Consider the following 23,042-nt stretch of genomic DNA (forward strand, 5'->3'; position numbering starts at 1 on the left):
GATAACTGGTGGCAGCATAAAATAGAGACAGTATTGGAAAACGAAACAGCAAATATTCTCTGGGAGTTTAGAATACAAACTGATCGGCATTTGGAACAAATAGACCTTACCTCACAATTATCGAACATCGACAGGTTTGGATTATCGATATTGCAGTACCCAGTGATAAAAACATTAACAACAAGAACTGGAAAAATTACTAAATATCGAGATCTGGCAATCGAAGTTGGCCGACTGTGGCTTAATCACACCAAAATCATCCCAATAGTTATCGTGCACTTGGTGCAACTTTAATAAGCTGTGCAACTAATTACTGCAATCACAAATCAATGAAGTGATCCCAAAAAACAGCATTACTTGGAACAGTCCATATTTTACGACGCTACCTGACGGTCTATTCTTAGATTCTTGGGTAGAATCTGAATTGTTCTGATTCACTAGTGAAATTTTTATTTATATGATATCTTTTTTGACTGTGTATCAATTTAAATAAAATAATAATGATAATAAAATTGAAATAAGTATAGGGACAATCTTAAGTATCTTTTAATTGCATTCATAGATGAGTCCAAGATGAATATTCATGTTATTTTCAATTATATACTTTTGCACCCATTAATGGTGATAGAGTATGAATATGTAAATTATAACTGCTAATTATGATAAGATAAAAGCAATTATTCAATAATAATGCAATGGAATTTGACAGGCTACAACCTTATCAGTAAAGTGGAGCAAATGGAAATGGATATGAGGTTAATGAGATGAACTGGAGACAGTTATAAGGAAGACATCATTAAACAGTGTAGGCGGAATAAAATCAACGTTAGGAAGGTGGTGTGCAGCCAGTTTCCCTTTTATTATTATTGTTTAATCTGTACATTCACACGTTCGCTGCCAACTACGAATATACTCGTATGTCGATTACCGCCGGCAACGAGATTACCTTGAAGAAGTGAAATTGCTTGGCCTGTGGTGACAAACTATTCCCGAGGAGCGTAGCAGCGAATGTGTTAATGATACAAATGTTAATTTGATGAGTGTTTCAGTTGTTTACTTAAGATGCTAAGTTGGGGAAGACTATTGTAAATACAAGTTCTATAATTATTCTCCCAGATGACTTGAATAAGCTGAAATTATGGGTGATGAATAATCATTTTTCTATCTCTGCGGAAAAATATATAAATTAATGAACTTTAGATTCCAAAAGTTTCAATCTATGTACTGTATTGATTGGTTTTCACTGCTGGAAATGGATGAGGCTAGGATTTGAGGATAGCGGTTGACAGTGAATTGTCGTTCAGAGGGCATATTCAGAGGGCATATTGTCGTTCAGAGGGCATATAATCCGCTTTGCATACAGCAAAGCGGATCCCTTGAATGATTAAACATGTTGACTGCTAGGAACAAAGAATCCATTATTTTTATTTACTAGGCTTTTATATGTCTGCATCAGAACCTACTGTGCTTAGATTGTTCGCCAAGGTTTCTGTAGTTGAGAGAATTGCTCTGCTGGTGACAAACATGGTTTCAAGATATTTAGCATTTTGTATGATGACACATTAAAGATTTTGGGCTAGAAAAATTAGTTGATTGCCGAACGAGATTGGACATGAGAGAAACGTATAAGCACCCAAAGGGATTTTTGGAATGAATGTAGGGGAATGTTTCAATAAATTGCGGGATGAGGAAAGATCAAGATGTCATCATTGAAAGATGAGGATTGTGATGGAATGAGAGGCGAATGGTAGTACTTTGTTGGTAATTTCATTTAAGCAGGGATATGATATATTTTATGAGAGTCATTGATAGCTTGAGATTCCTGCATTGAGTCCACAGTTTGAGATTCCTGCAGAAGATATCAGGTATGGCACATGCAAGAGAAGTGGTAAAGGGATTGCTATCAATACAGTTATAGGTTTGGATGGGATATCAACTAATAGTGGTTGTATTAGGAAAATGTGCTAGGAAATTAGTAAACGGATTGTTTAGATTATTTAATCCATCTCAACACTGGTAGAGTCCCAAGGGAATGGAAGGAGATAAAAATAATTTTATTGTGCTAAGGTGGTTCCAAAACCGAAGTAGAAGTAGCTAATTATAGACCAATAAGCATTTCATGAGTGGTGGTGAAAGTATTTTAGAAGTTGGTTAAAGAAAAAATTCAGAAATGGATAGTCAGGAATGGGATATTGAATGGGCGGGAGGAGCAGCATGGCTTTGTGAAGGGTATTTGCATGCTTCAGTAACTTACATTTATATCAGGTGGCAGCTCAGTTGAACTTCGCAAAGGCTTTCGAGAGGATACTGCATGGAGGGAAGAATTCTCCATGCTTGCTATACTTGCTGCGCAAGTTCACTAATTGAGAAAGAAATAATATTTATTTCATAATAAATGCATGTGTTTATAAGCATTCCATTTAGGCTTTATTTTTGTAGACAGAAGACGTCTTAAGCTTACACGACAATAATTGTGCTTTGCGTTGTGTATCGAAGGCTGATGCTTGCTCGTCTAGTCAAAGCTACCTTGGCCTGCTCGGTTGAAGGAGCTTTTAGGTACTCGCAGTAGCACTGTGATTTCATGTGCTCGCATAGCCATATCACTTCGTCTCACTCTGTTGCTTAAACACAGGCCATACGCAGTCAACGTAGGTCTAGCTAGTGAGCTTCAGCCAACCTTTGCAAGTGTGCGCGTTGATTGGTAAAATTAAGTTACAACCAACTTTTTATGACAAAGTTATTGACCAGTTCATAAAGAAGAACCGTAGGGTAGAATTTGTATTCAAGCATCTAAATTGAAAAAGAATATAATTTTTAAAATAAATGTTGCATTTGTGTGATTGATTTTACATAAATTTCTAAATATATAGTTTTAAATGTCACCTCTCCCTCCCTGAATGATAACGGTCACCTCTCACATTCTGAATGATAACAAGAGCAAGCCTGAATTTCAAGACCAGCATTCACCACTGACTGCATGAAATCCTGATGAGTAAGTTACATCAGATGGACATAGATAAGAAGCTGGCGAGGTGAATAAGATATTTACTGATGGAGAGATGCCATACAGTTGTTTATGCAGGTGAACAGTCCTGTGGAAAGACTGTGATTATTGGTGGTTTGCGACAGGGCAATGTACTTGGACCACTATTATTTAATTTGTTTATTAATGATATAAGAAATATTTGAGGAGAAATATTCAGTTGTTTGCAGGTGATGCAAAATTATGTAGAGGTAGGATGATTTAAACAGATTGGAAGTATGCGTAAAATAAAAGGATGACAATATAAAGTGGCAAAGTGTAAGGTTTTGTAGTGAACGGATTACTAGCCTTATACCATATTGATGGGGTTTTCCAGGAACTTTGTGGATACGAAATTGAAATTCTGACAGCATATTGCAAAAGTGTCTAAAACATTGACATGATTGCCGTTGAAGAACACCATGTCACGTAGAGATAAACATGTTATTACTCTACTTTATAAGGCTTTGATAAGGCCTCTTTTAATTACTGCGCACAGATCGATTTGATCGCCTGGATTTCTTAGCGATGTAGATGAGGTACAGCGGATTCAGAGGCGAGTAACAGAAATGATTGTAGCACTGATGCTCCATATATGAGGAGAGACTGAAGATTTGTTGTTTGCATAACCTGGTGGATAAGCAGGGATATGGTCGAGAAATAATTAGTTGCTTATTATCAAGAAACAGAAAGTTGCTTAGGGGGTTTACAAAACTGATGTGGATGAACTATTTCAGTACATAAGTAACGTGAGAAAAACTACAGATCAGCCATGGAAAATGAGTAAGAGTGTGGTTAAACAACAATTGGATTTTTTTCTTGGAGAATTGTTGAATGAGTGGAATAGATTGCCAATTATTTGCATGTGCGTTTTGTAAGTGAATGATTTCAAGGCAAAATATGACAAATATTGTATGTGTATTGACAATTGCTATTTAATGTGTTGAAAATTGGCCTCTCGCGATGAGTTTACAAACTCCATAAAGGTGCCTGTATGTAATAATAATAATAATAATAATAATAATAATAGTAATATGAGAATTAGTATGGAGTCGAAAGACTCATCATTACTCATTCATGCGCTGGAAACATTATTTTGCTTGAAACACTGGGAGCAAAGGATATAATATGCTTTCATTGTCTGTTCACTTACGATATAAATCAATTTTAGAAGTGGAATTTCAGAGATATAACTGAAGGTGTACTATATTCGTGATGAAGATTTTATTTTTTCTGCTTTTTCAGCCCTTACTAAAGAGGACGGCATCGAAGTATTCAAGTGCTTGGATAAATTCTACAATCACACGGTATGTTTGCTTTCTTCGATATTTCTAAAAGTATGAAGCTCAAAATGTGTTATAAAGAGGAGATTAGAATTCTATACCATATCATTCTATATTTAAAAATAAAAAATTATAAAACACGAAAAAACTGTTTAATAAACATTTCCATGAATAAGTATTAATATTTACGGCATGTGCTTTAAAACGCGGTTATCAGATATAGTTACACCTTGTAAATTGAATTATTCAAACTGAATCATAAATACATTTTGCATTGCCTTCTGTTTCTGGATAGTACAAAAGATAATTTTTAATAAATACTAGAAGTCCCATTTCATTTTTTTGTAATTTAAAAATGATAAACACTTCTAAATTCAAACAAAACTACAAAACTTACACACAGAACTACTTACTTATGCGCTGCTTATACTTGTATATCCATGCATTTATTCCTTGGACATTATCAGATGCTGTACGGTCACGGAGATGCTCGGTGAAGTGCAAGACCTAGCCAGGCGGTCCTGTTTTATGATTTTCTGGAGCATTTAACTCTCTGAAGAGCAGTCATTGAAGATACATCATCCATCCATCTCATTGATGGTGTATCCCTTCCTCCTTTTCTAGGAAGAAAAAGACCTTTAGTTACTCTTTTGCGAAGTCTTTCTTCCATTGTTACAATGTGTCCAAAGTATTCCAACTTTCTTCTGTCAATATCCATAAGAGCGTTAAAGTTCTACCGAACCTTTCTAGCACCCATCCATTTGTCTGCTGTTCAGTATATGATATCCTGAACAGCATTCTCTAACACCACATCTCAAAAGCAGCTATCATTTTCCTATCAGAATTATTTAGTTTCAAAGTTTCACAAACATAAGTCGCTTTTGGAAAAACAGCTGAATCCAAAATCCTCAACTTTTTTCCCGTCGAGATAAATCCATCCTTCCATATTTTATACAAGTCTCTGACCGTTGTTTTAGTCATTGCTAATCTTTTGACGTCTTCTGATCCGAAATTAATGATAGATCCCAAACATTCGAACTTGCTGAATTCCTCATTATTTCTCCAATAAGGCACACTTGTTTCTCAGCGGCTTGCCTTTATGTATTTCCTTTGAGGACTGTAATATTAACTTTCTAGGATTGAGATGAAGTCCTCCGATCATATTCTCATTAACTCTGTCAAGAATGTTTCCAATTCCTTTCTTGTCATTACAGAGAAGTACGGTATAACCAGTGTAGCTCAGATTACTGAGCAATCTACCACCTATCCTAATCTCTGTCTTAGGCTCATACAATTCTGCAGGCATGATGTCCTTAGCATAGACACTAAACAGGCAAGTAAGAGAGTAGACATATACTTTCTAACTCCCTTTCCAACCTAAAGACAATTAGTTAATACAACACCTATCCTTAGCGTGGATTCTTGCTCAGTGTACAAGATAGCTATCAACGTGATGGTGCATTGAGGAAACCGATTATTTTCATTGCTTACCAAAGTTTCATATGCTAAACACAGTCAACAACTTTAGAGTAGTCTGTGAAATGCAGTACCACAGGAGGTCTAAATTCTTTATACTTCTATAATCTGTTATAAGGCAAAGGGTCTGATCTCTGGTACCCTTACTTTTCGGAAATCCTGTTTGTTCCTCAGGCATCTCTTAATCAACTTTTGCTTCAATCCTATTTAGAATGGCCTTTAATAAAGCTTGCTTATATGAGAGATTACACTAACAGTTCTTATAGTTCTTGTAATCCTTCATATCTGCTTATTCTTTCATTTCATTTTGATTTCCAGTTCTGCTAGTACTGCTCCATTCATGTGTTTGATTATATTCAATTTGGACTTAAACTTCTGCTTTAAGTCACAAACTAAACGAAGCATCCTTTAATACTTGTCCCCTCATCCCTAAATCTATCTCTTCACATTTATTGGAATAACAGAACTAGAAACAATATCATCCAGAAATTATATGGCACTTCTTTGGAGTGTAGCAGGAACTACATTAAGAACATCTGCACTCAGACTGGGTTTTTCGCTGGCAGAGTACTGCGCTCTAGTTTGGCTTAATAGCCGCTATACCAAACTATTTGACCACCAGCATAATACCACAATGCGACTTATCACTGGATGGAATCATAAAATCAACTCCTGTTTACTGGTTTCCAATGCTGAGTAACATAATACGACCAAACCTACGAAGAGACGATGCTCTACTACCAGAATATGATAAAGTACTCAGAAATACTGAATTGCCTATACACAACGAAATACTAGAGCTACAGCTCAACAGACTGAAATCAAAAAAGCCCCTCCCCTCTCTGTGAAGCTAAAGCCACCTCTCTAAGAACGACCAACTACAATACCAAAGAACAATGGAAACGAACGTGGACCAATGCACAACTCCAAACTTGGTTTGAGAGGCATCGTCCCAACATCCCGGATATATAACTGAGCCGAAAGACATGGATAACACTGAACAGGATTCGTACCGGACATGGAAGATGTGCAAGCTCTCTGTACAAGTGGGGAAAAATTACCTCACCGAAATGTGACTGCCGGCATCCGAATCAATCAATCCACCACATTTCTACTGAGTGCAGTTTTCTTGCATACATGGGTAAAAGAAACGACTTCCTGGAAAAGAAAACGCCTGTTATAGGCTGAATCAGACAATTTGAACTTAACTTTAAGTGTTTTGTTTGCTGAACGTATAAGTGTTTTGGTTTTATTTTACTTGTTTGTCGTTTACATTTTACATATTTATTTTGACTTATGTACCTTTATAACTGCACGTAGATTGCCATACGCTAAATTAATAAATATTGGAATAAAAGTTTTCCTTTTCCTGTCTGATGGTTCCTCTGACTTCTCTATATAATCTCTTATATTCTTCAGACTTTGTCTGTTTGTTTCTCTAATCTCCTTCTTTCCATTAGATCCGATGCTGAATTTAATATCCATGGGTCTCGTGATCTTCTAATTACGAAATATTGGTTTTATCCTGTATTATAACCTTACATGCATCCCAGAGAATTTCAAGCGAGTTCTCCTGACCAGTCTCTAGAAGATCATCCATCCGAATTGGTGTTCTTCTGTGAACCCACTAAAATAAATAACTCCAACATCCTATATATTGAGACATGCCTGACTTGGAAGGTTTTGGAATCAGTCTTACTTTGGCTCTTACTAGATAATGATTTGTACCTCAATCTGGACCAGGGCAAGTATGCATATCAAAGATGCTTGTCTTCCACCTTTAGAGAGCCAGGATGCAATCAATCTGGTGGCTTGACCTATCAGTCTTAGAATGTTAAAGTATAGTTTGGATGTCTTATATGTTCAAGTATAGGTTAGACGTATTTAACCATGCTATTATGTTAGCATGGGAAAATTACAACATCTTTCACCAGTGGCGTTACGTTCATCCAGAACAAACATGCCACACGCAGACTTTACGTTTATGTTCTTTCCCACTTTGGCATTAAAGTCCCCTAGGATGTAAAGTACATCTCTTCTTAGTAGGCACTCCAAAACAGTCTATAGATTTTCCTAGAATTCCCCACTGTCTTCATCAGGCCACCTGATGTCTTGTCTTGGCCATCTGTGTTGGCCAAGACATCAAGACAACAAGACATCAGGCCACCAGATGAAGACATTAGGCCATCTGTTGCTCATCCTACCAATATGTCAATCATATTGGTAGGATGAGCAACAAAACCTTAAATCTATTACAACGTATCCTGTCACTAACCGGGATTATATATAAGCAAGAAGAGCTCTTGCTAGAACTATCTACAGTATCACAGCTATCCCATGATACTTTGAGTCACCTCCTGAATAAACACCTCGCATCCTGTTTTGAAGTGACCCTGTACATTTCAGCTTTTCTCTATAATTCCCATGAAGTCAATTTTATACGTCTCCATTTCTTTACTCAATATGAAAAGTACCTATCCGCAGACTCCGCACATTCCATGTGCCTCCGGAAAGTTCACCTTTAACATTAATCTCATAACTTTTCTATTCCTGATTCAAAATATCACTGCTTTTATTACTGCTTATATAAGCTGAAATAAAGCAACATATACAAAGATAAACATTACTGGTGCTCTTATTGTCATTGCTCCAACATACATTTGTTAACACACACACACACACACACACACACACACACACACACACACACACACACACACTAGATACCCCGACCTTTACGTAAACTGCCACATTAAATTTTCTGAAGATACTGATTACATACGTACTAAACTCCGCATGGTTGCCGTTTCTGCGAACCTTTTCCATGCAAAAGTCATAATACCAATAGATAAATAAACAAATAATATAATTCCTTTTATTCCAAAAGTTAGTAGGCGAACCTCTTCAGCTTTAACCAACTTTTAGTGTCTGGTTTCTTCAGTCGTCACTGATTTTGAGCGACCTAGCTATCTATCAATGAATCTTGGCTTTCATCGGAGAGATTACGGCAGGCGAGTGCTAGTGGAACCTCATACTTACATGAGTGCGGTGTGACAGCATCTGTGTTATTATTTCTGTATTTCATTGCTGTTTATGGTAGATGCCGTCAAATTGTGTCAAAGTTATTTGTTGTTAGTTCCTTATGAAGCGTTATTTTCTTCTTCCAACAAGAGCTCCCACTTTCCGAGCTTATGCACTGTTTCATAGGCGAGGGGCTCTTTCTGCTGTTTAACGCCGTTCTGTGCCCACTTTAGTCACGGTAACTTGAATTATTCAGATGCGCTATACAAGAATCGGAAATATCATATGAGCTTATCTTCAGCTCTTTAACTGTTTGCGCAAATCAATTCCCATCTGCACATCACGTATATTGTGGTTCACAGATTGCACACTATGTTTTGTTCAACTATCCTTGTAGACTATTTGTTCCATCCCTATATGAAGGTGATTATAATTCACTCTAATATCAGCGTATTCGTGGAGAATAAAGTCCAGGAACCAATTCTTGTCATTGATTATAGTCTCTAAAAATAATGCGGAGAATGTGTATGTATGCTGGCAACGTTTATTAAGAGGAATCACATAAATCAGATCTTCAAATAGGAGTCGAGTTCGACTTATTTGTTGCTTTCAAGCAGCCCAGTTTATTTCAAAATAATAGTTAACAATTTATATACAGTTTATTATTTATATATAGAGAGAGGATATTAAATATCTATCATTTCAAAATGAAACTAATAAATGAAACAAACATTTTAAAATTTACTAGAGCATGAAGGAGACTAAACTAGGATAGGAACTGCATTGGCTTACTCCAATGGCCAGCTGTATCCAACTTTTTTAGAAATCTGGAAACGTTTGAATGTTTTCAGCTTTAGAGAACCAGGGAGAAACGTAAGAGTGCTAAAACCTCTGTTGAGTACGTAGCAGTTTCATGTCAATGACTTATATTCTTCATAAATGCACTCTTGTGTTTTGCATAAGTGTAATACAAAACATAGAGCCTTAAAGGCTTCAGTTTGTCAAGATTTGTGATGTATTACATAGATTATACATTTCGTGAGATGAAATCATTATATCTCCCAGAGGTAATTTGGAACCCGAATAGGATCATATTCATGTAAATCATATGAATATGATCCTATTCATATGATTTACTATAATATAATATAATATTACAATATAATATTCTTGTAATAATACTCATATTCGTGTTTTAAGAATTATTGGGCGGTTAATAGTTATTTGTATAATAAATTACCTTAAACCAAATTCATGCTATTTACGAGGTAACTTAACGTGAGCACCACGAACAATCTGCTTTAGTGTTATTTTTATATTTATTTTTTTTATATAGCGAAATACGAATAGGCTTATATTGAAGGTGAGTTCTTCACACTTTGAAGCCCGATCTTATACAGGCAACAGGGTTTTTTCATCGTGTGTACAGATAAATCGGCCTTCAGAACACACGAAATTTACAATCAAAATAAAATAAAATGAAATGAAATAAACAAAGAAAACAATACTCTTGTTGGTGATGATGAGCGGTAGATGGCGTTGAAGGTAGCATCAGAGGTGAGAGTTTGTCTTTAGTAGAAGGTAACAAGTTATAGATCTGGTTGAATGGTTTGTAAGTTGTAGCAAGTTTGTATATTTTCATAATTTTCTTCATTCAAACAGATCTATAACTCGTGACCTTCTCCTAAAGACAAACTCTCACCTCTGATGCTACCTGGCGTGTACGAGGTTCCATGCTCCTGTAAATTGTCTTACTATGGACAGACAGATAGATCTGTTCATAAACGCATTTCGGGACATCAAGACCATATCCGTCTTATCAAACCGCAGAAATCTGGCCTCGCTCAACACCAAGTTGAAAACCCAAACCATAGGATCCATAGGGAAAAGACCTAACTTCTACATATATCTTTATATAAAAATGAACGTTTACGTAAAAAAGTGCTAAAGCCCTACTTCACAGACAAAATCTAAACCGTAATGACGTCCTTGCTGTTCCTGAAGTATGGGAAATTGTCATATAAAATTGTGTAAAACAATTTTTTATATTTATCTTATTTTAATGTAATGTTTTTTTCCCTTCAGATATATTTTAATTTAATTCTATAACATGCTACTACACGCATATTAGGATTCCATTGTAATCATGCCCTAACTATATTATTCCTAGTATTTTTTGAATTAACTGTACTGACAATGTCCTAAGATACTTAGGATGAATATTTACTTATTAAAACTTATTATTACGTGTGCTTGTTTAGTTAATAATTTATAATAACTATCAATAATAATGTTATCGGGGCTTCCAGAGTAGTTACACGTTTTTTAAATCCCTTAATAAAACGTTTCACCGCTGAGTACCTTTCTGTTACAATTTATTTATTTACTATATCGAGACCGGCATGGCTGACGAATCAGGCCTAAGGCTTGTCTTAAGTATTCCTGACTGTACTCCGTGTGTTCACGGGGCCGGTTTGCCTGATTGCGAGAGAAAAAACCCCAGATAAACTGGGAGAAAAACCCTGCTATCCACTCCTTTTATTTTAATAATACTTTTGTATTTTATTACTTTTGTTTCAATAATCCGCTCCCAGCTAACTTGGTTATAGTTGAGAAAGATTCTTAAGCTCCTCATGTCGGCGACGAGAATCGAACACAGGACACTCCTTTCCCAGGAATATGGTTGGGAAGGGCATAACCACTAGGCTAACCGGGCGAACTTCTGTTACAGTAAATAGAATTTAGTGGTATATACATGTAGTTTAGTAATACAAGTGGTCTCGGACAATCCTGAAAATAGAAAATGCATATTTCCCTCTGCAGTCCGTGCATGTTATGAGGTTTTCTTCCCGCGTTAGGTCTTCCTGGTATTTGTAGCACTTCATATTTCTAGTTTTGGCGATCCTGGTGTGAGTGCTAAAATGGCGACTTCCATTTTTCTTCCCCTCTCGTGGTTGACTAGTGTAAACTTCGAACTTTGAAAAATAACTTATAGCTTACTTATTATTTAACACGTACAGTTTTTACGTCAATTTCTTTCGGCTTGAAGAAAGGAATTCATTGATACAATATGAATTTTAATCCAAAAAACCCTACTTTATAACTTAAAATATAGGAGCATCGAAATAGCATGCTTGCTACCGCTTGCTGCTATAGCCATTTCTTTGATAATAATAAAAGTAACAAATTTTATATGAAGTTAAAACTCAAACATACAGCAACTCTGTTCTTCACTTCTGGAAACGGCAACGTCAAAATATAATAAATCATTTATCAATTTCATTGATCCATTATTCATCAAAAAATGGTGTAACACATCTGGTTCGCAAATCCGCAGTTCGAATCCTAATATTATGAAAATCAGTGGTAAACCCCAAAATATAAACTGCTTTCTAAACAGAGAACAAAGGGAATTAGGAATATTCACATTCATTAAATGTGGAAATAGATAATAGAAATTTTGTGATTTTACCTATATAAACTGATTCCGTAGAAAATCTTGCCGCTTCCGTATTACGTGCCCCTGTAAGTTTTATGAACAAAGCAATATACAGAAGACTGGATTTAACTTCTTAGAAAATGTATGACTTCAAACGTATGCATAGCGTAAAAACAGAAAGCGATAATTCGATTTTTATACTGGAGATATTCGTTGATATAGTAGAGCACAATTAGGTGATTCATGCTCAAAACCAGTGAAACACACAGCAGCAGATTCATATATGCTCAGAAACTGCGTATTTCCTTTGAAAACATCTTTGAGTTGTTTTGGCGTATATAAAGAAGAACGACCCTTAATCGAATTCGGGCTCTAAACTACAATAAATAAAAAATAAACAATTTTTTATTTTTAATTTAAAGTTGTACTGCATTTTCGATTACGTGAGAATGAATAAATGTCAAGATGGGATTTGTACTAAAATTTGTGTTATTTTTGTAATTTTTTGTAAATTTTCATTTATCGCTTGTTATGTTTAAGTATATTTATTTCATCTTTTCAGCTCTTCAATTTATATGAACGGTGCATAGGTGAAGCTGGAGTACCATCCTGTGATGTTCCAGAGCAGTTGGTCGAATTCTTCTGCAGTGAAGATTTATACAAAGATTGCCGCTGTGGTGATACTCTTAGCGAGGTAAAGAATTTTCTTTTTTCACTAATAATAGCAGCGTTTGCTGCAAGTACATGACCGGCTGTACTTACTCGATGGCATAAAAAGTAATAAAGAAGAAACAAGTTAGGAGAAATATCCGAATATCATTAGGCAGAAAATGTGTTAACTGGTTACAGAAATGGTGATTTAATGTGGGGTGGCTATAAGGCAGAATTAAACATTGTAACAGCTTGATGATAGGTTAATTAAAAATTCAATATCGTCGTTATTTCATTTGACAGCGTTGAACATTGTGTGTGTGTGAGTGTCTGAAAGTATCAAGTTTTATTGGAAAAAATAAAAATACTAAGAAGGAACAAAAACTGGCAAGAGATAAAAGTAAGGATAAATACGGCCGAACATACGAGTACAACAAGACACCTTATTTGTGTGTGTGATGAAATTCTCGGTATGTACGAGTAAATCTTGGTCATGGCGGTCAGTATTTCTTATGCTATTCATCTTCTGTTCCTATTTTCTTTTATAAATTTTATTTCAGTATGAAGTTACACGGTCTCGAGTGGTTTTGCCGTTGGGTTGGTTATCCTCCGCGTTTGCTCGATTTTCCCTCACGCCATGAATTCAGCTTAAAGGCATGTGCTAGTAAGTAGTTACGTTATATTCAGGAATATGAATTTTGTTAATTGGCAGAGTTCAATAACGTAACTATCCTACATGGACTAATGTGTCTTACTACATCAGCGCACCCACATAATCAAATTAGACTGCGTGGAGCGGGTAGAAAAACGAGAGCCTGGTATCAACTCAACTGATTGAAAATACACATCCCCAGCCAAAATGGATCAGTGTAAAAGAGGTAGCATTGTCAGAGGGATTACAGTGTCTTCGAGAAATGCATCATATCGCCGTGATATGATGCATCTCTCGAAGAGACTTAATTGATGATATACTTTCAAGATAAGTATATAATAATTTATTCAATCCAAGGGGTGAGGTCTGGAGCACATGTTATAATATTCAATACTAAACATGAAGATACGTTTCTTGAATGGCAGAGTCAGTTTTAATTAAACAAAGTTATGAGAAAAAGTTTTAGAATAGAAATTTTTAGAATTTGAATAACTTGACTTCTGATGGAAGATAAGGAAGATAAGAAATATAGTTCGAGTCATCAAATAGCTGGGTTGAGGTAAAGAAACAGGAGGAACTGCTTTCTACATTGAAAGCGATTAATGGTCATTTTGTTACGTTGATTTTTGTTGTTCGTTTGCGGAGTATCTCGAAGAGTGGTGAACGTTCAGAGTAATTTTTGCACGAGTAAACTAAAAGCTACAGGCAATTTTATCTTCCTTTTGTTATTAAATCCAGAATCTTAAAATATTAATGTATTACCATTTATTAATACAAACCTCTTTCTTTATCGAGCAATTCATTAGTTTTAATGGGGCTTAAAATTCTTTTTTCAAATCACAAAAAATAATTTCTGAAATGAGCAGTGTTTTGACGTAGAAGTAATGTTTATAACGAATAGAAACACTTTTAAGTTTTTTATTCTGATTATTCTTCTCTAACTATATAACCATTATTTTTAAAACTGTGTGCAAATTTAAAGCATAACAAATATTTTCTCTTGCTATATATTATTTGTATACGTTTTTATTTAAAAAGGAAAAAAAAAAATTTCACAGACTGCGTAATCGAGGGACGCGAAAGACAATACTGTATCAACGAGGAAGAAGTAGTCGAACTTTACATAAAGGCACAACAGGTAAGATCTTATTTATTTATTTATTTTTATTTGTAAAACAAATAACCATTGCATTTTGTGCATTAGTTACTATTGATATGGCGATATTTATTTGATTTAGAAATACGGGAGGAGGCAATATGTATTACTCATCTGTTCATGCCAGAACTACCAATGTTTGGCAAGCGATGTTCAAACATTATTCTTATTCATTTAATCATTGAAAACAAAATGCTTAAATTACGCGATAAGAATTGTGAGGGAGTAAATGCATCTAAATATGTAGTTTGAGCAGTTGAGGTGGATTGTGATTATTGAGGTTGCCAGCTGGGGTTCTGAGATGATTCTTGGGAGCTATTTTAGGACCTGCAGTAACATCATGTTTCTTTGATTTGTAATCCATTCTGTGTGAAGAGGAAAAGATAATAAAAAATCAGGGCATGCAATCAGGGGATGAGAGATCCCCCCAAACATACTGCTTACACAGAGGGAGCCCAGTCTCCTGTCCATTTGCACATAGCCTGGAAAGTTCTTCCTGCACCCGCTATACTTTGTTTTCTTCAAGCCACCAACTGGCAAACGAAGTGGCAAGAAGATATCCCGCTAAACGATAGGAACTGCTCCGGTGCAGAATTAAATGAATTATTCTTAATAAATGAATATGAACATACCAGAAATCAGCTATTATTCTAGATTTGTTATTAATATCATTAACACCATTAACAAACTACTACTACACACACAAACAGCATGTCATTGAAAATATCAGAGTAAAAAACCAAAACCGTCGTCGATAGAAGCTAATAAAATATAATGGAAACAAACCCGGAAAACTAGGATAACAAACTGTACAGAAAGTAAATAAAGAAACCAGTCACAAGACTTACATAATAAAATTCACCAAATTCTGATTGTCAATAAAATGCTATTTTAAAATAATGCCATCATTCCGTTCAGCGAAAAAATGTTAAAAACTAAAATAAAAAATAGCCCCAATCACACAAAAATTACGCCACAATTTCGAAGATACTCAAAAACGTCCCGATAAAAGATAATGGAAACCAATGAAAATTTAATTTCAGATGATGCTAGCCACGTGACATGTACTGTATCATTGGTTTCTCAATTAACTGAGATACTTCGTTACCTAGAAGTATTCGAATTCGGTCATATGAAGAAATGTTGTTGGAAGTCAAGCAGAGGAGCAATAAACAAAATTCTTTATAATTCGATAGGAATAAATTATCTTTGTTAAATATTTTCTTATACAGAATTTATCCGATTACATCATGAACTGTTCTTGTTTCTTAAAGATCTTTATTATCAAAAGTTAATTTGGAACAACTGATTACACTTAATAAAATTTTGTAATAGTGACTTTAACACTGAACTTTCCAGTTTTGTCTACATAGTTGAAATTTGAGGAACTGGTTTCTTCTTAAGCTGAAATGCGTTATCATTAGTGACTTTACAGATATACAAATTCAGCTAACTGCAAAATTTATTTTTCTAATTCCTAGGTTTGTGGAATTAACTTAGAGCCAATAGCATGTTCATATAACAATCCTATTCCTTCTCCCCCTCCTGGGTCTTAATTACCTCTGTGAATGTAAGTATTCATTACATAACTTTCCAAATTAATTTATTTGCTAAATTGGTAAAATAATATTTACTTTTTCATACGAGGTTAGATTTGAAATCCTAGCGCAAGTTATAAATAATATGAATTTAGTTTTATCAGCGTTCTTTGGCTTCGTACATACACAGTTTGCAAATGGGAATATTCATTAGGTTTTATGAAGCCAAATTATTTGTCCGTGACTAGTTCACCCGTTCAAAATTGAGAATTTTGCTATTTGGATTTGATATTTACTTCTACCCACTATGAATTCATAGTAGACTAGTGTTTTGCTTGGGATAATTTTTTTATAAATTGGTATTATAGTTTACATCACTTTCATCATTTCTTAGTAATTAATTACATAATATCAAGAACATAATTTTTATACATGTGTGTCTTGCTCAGATATTTCTTAGTTGCATATGATAACAATGGAGAAACACTATACATAATTAGCTATATATATTCATGTAACTTTCCTCCCTTAAGTATGAAATAAAATTGAGTGAAGGAAATGCATTTCATTGTATTGTTGTTTTTATTGATTTATTCGTGTAGGATTACCCCCTCCCGTTCCTCGACCTCGCCTTAGGATTGGTTGAGCCATTATAATAAGGGATTAAGCAGTATATCCTATGACTGTAGCCTGTGTGTTCACTGGGACAGTTTGCATGATGAAAAACCCCAGATAAACTGGAGAAAAAACCTGCTGTCCACACCCAAGACCGGCTAACTTGGCTATGGCTGAGAAAGATAATTAAGTTACTCACGCCATCGACAGGAATCGAACCTAGGACACTCCTTTCTCAGGCATGTGGTTGCGAAGCGAATAGCCACTAGGCTAACCATGCGTGCTGTATTGCCGTAATATTCCTAGAATAATTTAAATTTCAACATATGATATTTATTTTCGCTTTCAACAATATTCCATGTGGGTGTTATTATCGTAAAAAAGGTGAAATCTAGGTGCACGAAGGAATACACTTTTCACTTTATTATTCAGACCATACTATTTACATTATATACATATGTATATCTGCATACAAGAATATACATCAGCATAAGTTATATGCATCTACGTTGTAATTTTGCGAAGAAAGAAATATTAACAACGCAATTAGTTAAAATTCTATTGTTTACAATTTTTTTGTGCTAAATGTAATTAGATATTACTTATATGAAAAGTTTTAAAATTTTTTTATAAAAAAAACGTTTTTTTAAATTTTTATTAAAAAGAAGCTGAGAAAAACGTTTTTTTCCCTTGTTGCACAAAACAGTCCTCAGCTGCAGATATAAGTTGATCATCTGTGATTAATTTTGTTCCTTTCAAGTGTTTCTTTAAATCTGGGAACAGAATATAGTGAAATAGCGCCAGGTCTGGCAAATAGGGTGGGTGAAGGAGACACTTAAAGCCCAAGTTGTGCATTCTCTTAGGTTTCATGAGCACTGTGAGCAGGTGCGTTGTCCTGCAAAAGCAACTGCTCAGTTTCCAGTAGCTGTTTTTCCTTCAATACCTCCTTTGGTTCCTTCAGAGCTGTTGAATAAACTGCTGATGTAAGAGATTTACCTCTTTTAGTAAGGATTACACATCCATATCCCAAAAGACAATGGCAAGAACCTTCCCTGCTGACTTCGGATTCGGAACTTCTTTGGCCGTGAAGAAACGTTTTCTCCACTCCATTGAATATTGTTTGTTCTCTGAGTCATAGTGCTGTTTTCATCAACAGTCACAATATGAGTCAAAAATTTGACCTGAATTCTCAAAATGACTCATTCTCTCTATTATTCGGCATCCAAACATCTGACGACATACTTCGCTGAGAACTTCTGTATGTTCTGACGTTATAAAGAAGCCAACTCGTTCCTTGAAATTGCAAAAATTCCCCAGAATTTTTGCAATTTTTTGGCTGGTGTTTGTCTATCATCAAGGATTAAGGCATGCACTGCATCGATGTTTTCAAGTGTGATCGCTCTGGAAGGTCTCCTGACATCAGGACGTCCAGCTTTAAACTTGGCAATCCATCTGGCAACTGCTGGATATACTGGCAGAGTCGTCTAGAGTCTCACAGAAAATGTGGTATATCTTAATCGCGGACTTTTATTACAGCATGAGAAACGTGACAATTGTCCCACTTCTGTGTCTTCGAATTTCTTCAAAACCTTTCATATGTCTTTTTATATATTCTAAAAGAAAAAGAATAAATTAATACAATTTGATGAAAGATAGGGATTAAATGTTTTTTTTTCTTGTTGTTATAACAGTTGCTTTCATATAATTTTTGTTCTTCATAATTTGTCTTAATTATATGACGAGACTGATGATAATAAACGGGAAACAAAAGTAGAAGGAACTGTAGCCATACTGGTTACTGAAATTATATTTAGAAGATATAGACATTTCAGAATTGAATTTAAGGAAGATACAGCCTTTCTTCCTTTAATTCTTTAATCAAATGATTAAAAATAATTTTACCTGCTGAAAATGACTGCCTTGCTTTCTTAATTGTTAATTAAACAACAACTAAAAGTCTTAACACTTCTAAACGATCCACCCATAGTTATAGAAAAGTTTGTTTCTCAGGTCAAAAGATCTGAGTAATTCCTCCTCAAGGTTTTGCTAGATCTACTGCCTACCATCTAAACAGCATAACTGGAAATAAGATTCACCAAAAAAAGCATTTTTAAATCTAATCTTTAATGATCTAAAAACACCACGATTGTTATGTGATTTGAGTCATCCTAAATATCGCGATGAATAGAGATCCACTATATCGATCCGAGAATGTATGGACAAGTTCTGCCTGTCAGAAACACAAATAATAATATGCATTAACCGGCATGTACCTATGTATTGCTGGCTGATATAATAATCTGCCCAGTGGCTATTCGGAAGTGAAATCTTCCAATCGTTTATATTTGTAAATTTAGGACACAAAAACACACGTGTTGAACAGATTATTTTATTAATTACTAACAAAATAAAACTTGACTTTTCGATCCCTGTATCGAGGTCATCATCAGAAGAATACAAGTGTATGAGGAACCAAGCTACATGCTCATGCCCTGTATACCGGTAAACTAAATCTACGTAGTTAGTTAATCCTTTTCCCTAGCCTGACCTCTAGTGATAAAATAAATAAATAAACAAAATAAAATAAATACATAAATAAAAAAATAAATAAATAAAAATAAATAAATAAATAAACAAAATAAAATAAATACACAAATAAATAAATAAAAAAACAAAATAAAATAAATACATAAATAAAAAAAAAAAATAAATACAGCTACAATAAACTGCTAAACTCCTCATGTATTAATATTCTTCTGGATAGTTCTGATTGTTATAATATGGTTTCTTTCAGCTGCAGTTGAATGTTACAAACACTTCACCAGGTTGTCTTCTTGTAGTAGGATTTTTTTATTTTATTTTATATGGCTAGTTTAGGGTGTTATACAGGTTGTAGATGGGTCCACCACATTCTTGAAATGGTTAGGCCATCATTTTGTTGATATTTGGGTTGTGTTTGAGCATGTCACAAGACGCTTTAAATTTTCTCTCAAACCAGGTTTTGGTGTCGTGTAGGGACTTGGTATTTTTTCAGTCAATTCTATGATATGTTTGGAGTGCATGTTCAGAAATGCCAGTTTTTTCCAAAATGGAGGTATTTAATGTATCGTTTGTGAACTATCAAAATCAGACAAGATTTTGATAGTTTGCCCTGTTTCCCCTATGTATGGTATGTTACATGTGCATTGTATTTTGTATACCCCTGGGTGGGCTAGGCGTGGAAGAGTTCTTTAGAAGAACTGAGAAGGTGTATTAACTTATTTGGGGGTTTAATCGTGGTTTTAATGTTGTATTTGCGTAGTCTTCTGTCTATTTTTTCAGAAATGCCTCTAACATAAGGAATGGCAATAGTATTCCTGATATCTTTTTTGTTCTTGCTGGTATCTTTATGGAGGATCTTGTGAATAGTGTTTTTATTGTATCCATTTTTTATAAATGTTTGGTTGAGGATCTTGTATTTTTGGTTTAGTGCTTGTTCATTAGAACAAATAGTTAAAGCTCTGTGTTTAAGGGTGCTTATGACACCTAGTTTGCCACACGAAATATCCGGAGCGGAGTACGTGGGCAAAGAGGGCCGTGATGTCGTGTGGAAATATGTTCTGTAGGAGCAAGGTAGTGTCATTGATTGGGACATTGGTGAAAAGGGAAGTTATGTCAAAGCTGACTAATAAATCTCGGTCGTTGAGTGTAGTGTTATTAATTTTATTAATGAAATGTTGTGTATTTTTTATAGGAAAGGGACTAACCTACCAATTCCACTCAAGGAATTGGTAGGTCAGAAAAAAAAATTCTACAAGAAGGCAACCTGGTGAAGAGTTTGTAACATTCAACAGCAGCTGAAAGAAATCATATTATAACAATCAGAACTATCCAGAAGCATATTCACACATGAGGACATTAGCAGTTTATTGTAGTTGTATTTATTTATTTTTTAAAATTTTTATTTATTTATATTTTATCTATCTATTTATTTTTTAAAATTTTTATTTATTTATATTTTATCTATCTATTTATTTTTTTTAATTTTTATTTATTTATTTTTTATTTATATATTTATTTTATTTTATTTATTTATTATTTTTTTTATCACTAGAAGGCAAGCTAGGGAAAAGGATTAACTAACTACGTAGATTTAGTTTACCGGTATACGGGGCATGAGCATGTAGCTTGGTTCCTTTGTTGATGATGACCTCGATACAGGGATCAAAACGTCAAGTTTTATTTTGTTAGTAATTAATAAAATAATATGTTCAACACGTGTGTTTTTGTGTCCCTAAATTTACAAATGAGTGCTGATCACCGTGTAACATTAAAAGAAAGAATTCCACTATTTTATACAGTGCTTGTTCACGGAGGTGAAGTTTTCAGAACAATTATGCACTATGCAACTACGAGTAATGCATAAATGACTGTTTCGAAGAACTCACTGAGTACATTATTCCTATCGATTACTGTGAGAATTCAACGGAATTTAATCCAACTGATCATATTTTGGGTTTTCTGAAGCGCTCTACGAAAAGCTAAGAACTTACTGTCCATTGAAAGACGGAAATGTGGGTCTACTTGTAGATCGACTAAAATCGATTTAATGGGATTCAATTCCAAGATATTCATTACCTGTTAAAAGACCAGCCCAACATGATCATTGGTTTTAATTCAAATACTGTATCAAATTTTATATCAATTAGAACAATGAGAACAAATCTTCTCATTTTTGCAGTTGTCTCAAAGATTGTTCGAAATCTATATTTTGTATATATTATAACAATCTACGAATTGTTCACTTTTTTTTATAGTTTACAAGTTACATATGCAGAAAGAAGGAAGGAAATTAGAAAAGGCAGAATTAAAGGTTGTAGTGGATAATAATGTCAATAGTTCTATAACAAAGGTTTATTTTAATTTAGTGTATAAATGGTTGCTGCCATTCTCAGAAACCCTTTTCGAGACCCGCAGTTTAATAGCCACTACTCTAAGGATAACAGAATATATTTTATTCCATCGAGTCTATTAACAGGAATCAGAGTTGTCTTACAAATCAAGCATGCATACTAGGGTGTATTGTAATTGCTAACTTGCATAAACTTCTTTTCAAATTTTGGTTTACTATTATTTTGTTATTTTTCTTATCCAGAATCAAGACAGCTGGATTCCTGATGAAGAGGGTTTTATGAAGTGAAAATCTATATTTTGCATTTCTGTACTGTATTTGCTTACAATGTATCCATTTTAAAGCATAAATTCAATAAAGTGCTTCATAGTGATTTTCTTTGTATTAACTGATACTTCTGACAACACAGGGAAGGAAAATATATTGTTAGACATCCAGAACAAACTCCTTCTCTTTGGCAACTAGGAAAATAAAAATAATTCAAGAAGAATTTGGTACGTAAAGATGATTTAATAAAACTCTTCTGAAATTAAAACCGAAAGAATATATTTTTGAAACCCTTCGAGGTATTCTAAATTTTTCTACTCCAGAATAGAAAAATTTAGAATACCTCGAAGGGTTTCAAAAATAATTTATGTATACAATTTATAATAATTTATGTAATTGTTTTACAACGATTGATTCTTTGCAAGATTTCAGAGTAACATTCTCTTCTGTGATAAATAAGCTCAAATTCATTAACAAATAAATAATAAAAGCATGTAAAGATATCAAAAATTGCATTTATGTCGCTTATAATTTCTCTAACGATATTTAATGAAAAAATAAAAAATAAAACAGATCTAAACTTCGAATACTTTCTGCAGAATCTGAAGTTTGTGTGTGAACATGACAACAATAATAAATTTCAGTTTTGGCTATAGCCGTTCCGGTCACATGTTATATTTCTACTACTTCATGAAAGAAAACATTACGACAACCGAACCTCTCTCTGACCAACCAGACTGCATAGCTTTCCTAGAAAATTCACGTGATGGCAGTATCCTGGTACTGGTATTGTTCTCATCGATATCACTGGTTCCTTTCATCTTCACTGAATAAATTGTAACCTCTTTCTTTGGGATTGTTTTGGGACGATAACTACCCTACATGTGATAAGCGTTGCCCGAAGTATCTGGACTCTTTCAGCAAGACGATATCTTGTTTAACAAGGCTGGAATTGTGTAAGCATAGTATTCGAAGAGCATATGCAAGCATAGTATTTGAAATTCAAATGAAGAGCATTAATTGGCCAGAGG

General features: G+C 34.3%; 1 protein-coding gene across 1 annotated transcript in view; it reads left to right on the forward strand.

Moving 5' to 3' along the window:
• LOC150110383 (uncharacterized) overlaps window positions 1-22,038 on the forward strand; it is a 34,523-nt gene extending 12,485 nt beyond the window's left edge. The window contains exons 3-7 of the mRNA XM_090393412.1: window positions 4,268-4,329; window positions 12,804-12,935; window positions 14,583-14,682; window positions 16,182-16,270; window positions 21,988-22,038. Of these exons, the coding sequence (XP_090249538.1) occupies window positions 4,268-4,329; window positions 12,804-12,935; window positions 14,583-14,682; window positions 16,182-16,195 (308 nt within the window). The 3' untranslated portion in view covers window positions 16,196-16,270; window positions 21,988-22,038. The remainder of the gene's footprint in view (window positions 1-4,267; window positions 4,330-12,803; window positions 12,936-14,582; window positions 14,683-16,181; window positions 16,271-21,987) is intronic.
• Window positions 22,039-23,042: the final 1,004 nt, after the last annotated feature.

Source organism: Typopeltis vanoorti, chromosome 1 (assembly GCF_054136105.1).
Source record: "Typopeltis vanoorti isolate ZY-2024b chromosome 1, IOZ_Tvanoo_1.0, whole genome shotgun sequence".
In the NCBI taxonomy this organism is placed as follows: Eukaryota; Metazoa; Arthropoda; class Arachnida; order Uropygi; family Thelyphonidae; genus Typopeltis; species Typopeltis vanoorti.